This window comes from Nanorana parkeri, unplaced genomic scaffold (assembly GCF_000935625.1).
Source record: "Nanorana parkeri isolate BGI_ZX_2015 unplaced genomic scaffold, ASM93562v1 scaffold1412, whole genome shotgun sequence".
NCBI classification, from domain to species: domain Eukaryota; kingdom Metazoa; phylum Chordata; class Amphibia; order Anura; family Dicroglossidae; genus Nanorana; species Nanorana parkeri.
In genome coordinates, this window is record NW_017307680.1 from 139,880 (window position 1) to 145,879 (window position 6,000).

A 6,000-nucleotide genomic window follows, 5' to 3' on the forward strand; every position below is an offset into this window, starting at 1 on the left:
AGTTGATGTAGGTTGGGGCAGAGTTGTAGATGACATTGTATGTTGTTGTTAGTATTTTTAATTTTATTTGTTGGGCAAATGGGAGCCTGTGGAGGAACTGGCAGAGAGGGGCGGCAGACACTGAACGGTTGATAAGGTGGATGAGTCTGGCAGCAGCATTCATGATAGACTGAAGTGGGGATAGCCTGCTTAGTTGTAGGCCAACAAGGAGGGAGTTACAGTAGTCGAAGCGAGATATTACAAGGGAGTAAATTGGAAGCTTTGTGGTTTTGTTTGTTAAAAAGATTTGGATAGTGATTGGATGTGGGGCTGAAAGGAGAGCTCAGAGTCAAGGATAACACCGAATACCCTGGCTTGATGGGAGGGGTTGATCGTAGTGTTGTTGATTGTGATGGGGAAGTTGGGGGAGGGAACACTGAGGAGGAAAATATTTAAGCTCAGTTTTTGACAGATTGAGTTTGAGGTAGCGGTGTGACATCCATGCTGAGATGTCATTGAGTAGATTTGAGATACGTGAAGAGACAGAGGGAGTGAGTTGAGAGATAGATTTGGGTGTCATCAGCATAAAGATGGTATTGGAAGCCATGGGAGGCTAGAAATTGACCCAGGGAAGAAGTGTAGATAGAGAATAGAAGGGGCCCAAGGACAGACCCTTGGGGGAACCCCACAGAAAGAGGAAGACGAGGAGGTAGAATTGTAGGCGACACTGAAGGTGCGCTGAGATAGGTAGGAAATTAACCATGAGAAAGCAGAGTCTTGGAGGCCAAGGGAATGGAGTTTATTAAGGAGAAGCGGGTGGTCAACTGTGACAAAGGCAGCAGAAAGGTCTAAAAGTATGAGTACAGAGTAGTGGCCATTGGTTTTAGCAGTTAGTAGATCATTAGTAAGTTATAGAAGGGCAGTAAGGGCAATTAAAATTAGCCAATAGCAGGCTTGCTATAGTTTCCAGCCACTGATGGGAGACTTGACACTGGCTTTCTACCTCCATCAGAAGAGGAAACACAGGGGGGATGGGGGGAATTCATCAGCGGACTGTGTCCTCGCTGCGTCTGCCAGGCGGGGAGAGCAGCTGGGATTAAAAAGGGACACAGACTGCTGGAGCCAGCACCAGCGAGGAGGAGAACGGAGGAGCAGAGTGGCAGCGGCTGCGGATTAAACAATTCGAACCAACTAATCGATAATGAGAATCATTGACGACTATCATCGATTATAATTGATTAGTTGTTGCAGCACAAATCTACATGAACGTAGGATTCTTATGCAATATGTATTTGGCTTTAAGATACCAATTGTACACCCTTATTGCTACCTCCCTTTTTTATTGCTGTGGGATCCCTTTGACTTGTTGTAATCTATGCAAGTCTGCTCTGTTACCAGGCTGATGAAAGGAAAAGCTTCCGTGGAAGACGTCCTAGTAATGAAAATCTGATGTGTCTTGGTGTAGACAGGGACTGTTGACATATACCAGCCGCAAGTAGGGCTGGGACTTAGACAAGTGCTTGCTAAATACGGTTACCACTGCTGCTCACTCAGCTCATCCCAGACACTGATGGCCACATGCACCAACACAAAGAGCCAGTCTGGACTACCTACAAGTGAGCCACAAAAGGTTTTCATTTGTGAGTATGCTATTTTTAGTCCCAAAATAATAGGTTTCTACAATATGCCAGTGTGCTCTGCTGTCTTTTCTTCTAAAGCCATGGATAAGCATCTGCTACTAGGGATATTAACAACCTGACTCCTGGTTTCCACCACAGGAATTCATGTAAACCATCTGAGAGATGGGGTCAGACTGGACCCTCAACAATATGGCGCTGAAGATGGGCTGACCAATGTAAAAGACGAGCGGAATTTATCTCTAGATTGTGGATAGGTAGACTGTTTCCACGAACCGTGTACCAAGAGGGTACCAAGGACTCCTCCCCAGCCAGAGAGATTTTGAATCTGTGGTGAGGATATTCCTGCACAGAGAAAGAAAGGCACAACCTCAAGAAACTATGGGCAACCAAGGACACCACAGAAGTTCTTAACAGGTTTGACAAGACAGCTAAATCCTACCTATACTGCAGGTGATGTTGACCATTTTTTCTCTTCTCTGGGAAGGTGTAAGATAGCTCAAAGCAGCTAAGGACAGAAAAGACCTAGTAAGAATGTTTCCACTCCTTAGGATGACCACAAGCTCCTGATCATTTGGAAACATCTTACCTGACAAATTGCATTTTTAAATTAGCTTAGGCATACTGCTGTCCGCTACAGCTCACTTCTCAAACTTAAGCATCCCAAGCACTGCTCGGATCAGGCCAACAATCATTTTCTAGAGGCAAGAGGATCTGCGCGGAGTTTACCTTAGCGAAGGTTAGGAACTACAACTCTGTACACAACATGCATAGCAAATGATCCCACGAGGGCTTCAGGGAAGGCTCTTCCTTTAAATTAGAAGTGGGAGTCTCAAGCGAACCAAGAACCGATCTGAACAGGGTAACTTCTGAGACCCAGATATATCTCAAAGTTCTATACAGTGTTCCAAGAAGGGAATCAAGACAGTTTCAAAGGGTTCTAGCAAGCATCAACTAGTAGGGTCACCTGACCAGTCACAAGTCTGCAATTGTAGAGGGTACAGGCATTTGTGGCTAGCAGATGTCAGCTAGATTCATCTTGGCAACGTACCCTTTTTTCCTAATCCTACACACAATACCCCATCAAAAATACAGGAAACTCAGAGGAATATCCATCATAGATTATTCTACTATACTTGCATAGATAACTGATAATTTTAAAATATTTGGCTGTCAAAGCACACCAAAACAATACCTTTCGGAGTTGGTTTGTGAAAAACAATGTCTGCAGTAAACTGTTCATGTAACAGGTTGCTCCCTGGTTCTTTAGTCCAACATACCCTGTGTGCTTCTTTGAATCCCAGCTGTGGGAAAACAATTTGAGGCGATTACTGCAAGGTAATTATACATATTAAAAAAGGGGGAAATTATGATTCTTTAATACTTACGCTACACCATGAGGAGCATCAGCCTGCACATAGACTTCAAAAGTGACTTTATCATCTTCTATAAACCCTTTATCTGGATCAGTAACTTCCTGGAATTAGGAAAAAAAAATTGGTAAGTAAAATTTAAGTTCTATCAAAAGGAGAACTATGAGGTGAGTGCTTTTCACTCACCTCATAGTTCTAGCCGACCTGTGACAATGAGACTGTCACAGGTTGGCTCAGTAGATCGGGAGGTGAGCGAACACATACCGGCGTTCGCTCACCTCTCAATCCTGTCACGGCTCTCTGCCGTGACAGGGGAGGGACAGGATTCCCCCCGTCCCCGCTCCTCCAGCGCTGACTGGTGGAACGGACGGGGGAAGGGGCGGGTGCAGCTGCCTCTGCCTCTAGATAGGCAGAGCCAGCTGTCAGTCACACAGCTGGGCGGATCTCTGCATAATTGTCGGGATCCGCTTCAGCTCCGGTATACTACGTCGTCTCAGTATACTAGCGTCCGTTCGCGGTATACTGAGCCTGGGGTGACGGGAGGACGCTAGTTTGTGTCCTCCCGTTACCCTAAGGAGAACTATGGGGAAAAGCCTTAACCCTAGTTCTCCTTTAAGGCACTGGCAAAAAATACAAAATCCCCAAAAAAGCCACAAACACCTAAAAAGGCTTACATTTAAAAAAAAAAAAACTGGTATGTGCAGGCAGCTCTAGGTGCGTGCTCTACACACTTGCCAACAGCTTGTATTTTTTTTTAAAGTCTCTTGGCTTGTGTAATACTGGCGCCATTAACTTCAATTGCAACGTTTAGAGAAGTGTACCAAACATGTCTATGGAGTTCACCAAATTCTGTGGACAAAGTATGTGAGGAAAACAACTGGTTCTTAGCTCTACTACTGTCTATAGGGTAAAGTACACAATTTATCCTCAGTTTAACAGCTTGGTCCTCCCTTATTTTTGCCACATTTAAAGTGATACTAAACTCAGCAGTTGAATCTTAAAAATATACATTCAACTATTTAACTATTAACAATTAACAAAAATGTAACTTATTTATTTGTGTATCACTCGGCTGTAGATCCTCACATTTTCTCTGAATTGGTGCCGACACCATCCCTCCTGTCCTGAAGGTGGTTATTTTGTTTCCCATGGTCCCTGTGGGTGCTGTAAAGTAGCTCACTCCCGTGATAGACTACAATCTCACGTTTAGTCTACCAATTTGTATTGAAACTGTTGTCCATCAAGGGAGCGAGCTTGGAGCGGTGGCTACTTTACTACACACACAGGGACCATGGGGAACAAAAGTAGCCACACTCCAGAAGGACAGCGTTGGCACAAATTCAGGGGTGATTTGAGAATCTGCAGTTTAGTGATGCACCAATAAAGGTACATGCTTAAGGTCAGGCTACAACTTTGCAGGAAAAAAGTCAGGATTTTCATGTTTATACATCTGGATATACTGTTTTTATATGTAATTTTCCTCAAGTTAAAATGAAAATCCATCTTCTTACTTGGTAAATTAGCAGTCTTAACAGTACTATTAAGAAACTCTATAGCCACCAATATGCTGAAAAACTTGACTATTTGGGGAAAACCTTGGAAGACTACCTTTTTAAATGCATTTCCAGAGCTGCACTGCACTGCACATTAATTGCATTGTGCTGAAGAAAGCCAAGCAGTTCCCTTAAAAGTGGCAGGTTCAAAGCTGGTTGGTGGCACTCTACCTATACAGAACTTATGCTTAGCTGTTGACAGCCAGCAGGTTGCAAAATGTGAATAAGTTTTGAACTTTTAAATAACCATATGCAATAACAAAAACAAAGATCTCATACTAGTTTTACATGCGTTTAAATAAATCATTCAATAAAATATAAAATGCTTACACTCCACGCCATGAAATTGGAAAAGCCCCAGTCATTTTCCTTATGAAAGAACAAGTGACTAATGCGTCTACTAAATGACTTTTCATCATCCTTGTAATTGATTATCTTTAGCACTGCCTGGGCATGACAAGACCATGACCTGCAAAATTGGATATAAAACATTTGAATGAAAACAAATCAGGGATGTAGCAAATTTAAGTGAACTGTCACAATATCTTATAGAAGCAAAAAATGACAAAGCAGACTTTATGCAACACTAAAAAGTCCACAGTGAAGATACAGTGAAAAGCTGGCCACAGACTGTTGGAACCTAAAAAAAAATTGACATCTATGATAGAGCTTTGATGGAAAGGTTCCTTGATATCGTGAACTGCCCGTGGCTGTTTGATATGCAAATGAAGGCCATCAAAGTGTTCCTGGGGCTGGACACTGATCAAAGGAGATCTGCTGGACTGTCATGTCCTGGGGCAAGCGAGACCCCCTGCTGGTATTTACTGTCCTCACCTGTGTCAGCAAGGCATATATGCTGGGATGGGGGCAGGGGCATATGATGGGACCTTCTCCATGTGTGACACTAACCTAGCTCACCAGCAAGACCTTTGGACAAGACAAGTCTTTCTGAACTCTGCAATCAAGAATGTGATTCGCTGAGACCTGCTAGAGAGGCGTGTTCTTAGAACAGAGAAAACCCCATGGAGTGTGTGAATGAGAGAGAGAGAATGGTGTAGCTAGCTGTAGGATCCTTAACCTCAATTCCTATCCCCAATTCCCCTTTCAAATTCCCTTAATTGTAATTAGAAACGCACAGGGCGCCTAAAGGCCTAAGGCCGGCCCTGACAGCAGCCACCTAATTTTGCCAGGTTGGGATTTCAGCAAGTGAGCGGCGCGGCCAGTCTGAGCAGTCATTACATATTCCCCTTACTGTGCAGCTCCGTCTCCGCCCTGTCTCCGCCTCCACCGCCGCCTCCTCTCTTTCTGCAGCCATGGCGGCTTACAATGCCGCTCTGGTGCCCGCCTTCACCTCCACCCCGCCTCCCCAGTCCTTCCAGCCAGCGATGCAGGCTTTTTTGCATGCCACTGAATGTTCATAGTGGCAGAGATTGCTGGCAGTTTTTTGGGCAGGTTTTT

General features: G+C 44.2%; 1 protein-coding gene across 4 annotated transcripts in view; it reads right to left on the reverse strand.

The window, feature by feature from the left end:
• Positions 1-6,000, reverse strand: part of USP7 (ubiquitin specific peptidase 7) — a 135,848-nt gene that overhangs the window by 92,800 nt on the left and 37,048 nt on the right. For all 4 annotated transcript variants that reach the window (XM_018569850.1, XM_018569849.1, XM_018569848.1 and 1 more), the window contains exons 4-6: positions 4,873-5,011; positions 3,005-3,093; positions 2,812-2,920 (exon numbers count right to left, since the gene is read on the reverse strand). In XM_018569850.1, the coding sequence (XP_018425352.1) occupies positions 2,812-2,920; positions 3,005-3,093; positions 4,873-5,011 (337 nt within the window). The remainder of the gene's footprint in view (positions 1-2,811; positions 2,921-3,004; positions 3,094-4,872; positions 5,012-6,000) is intronic.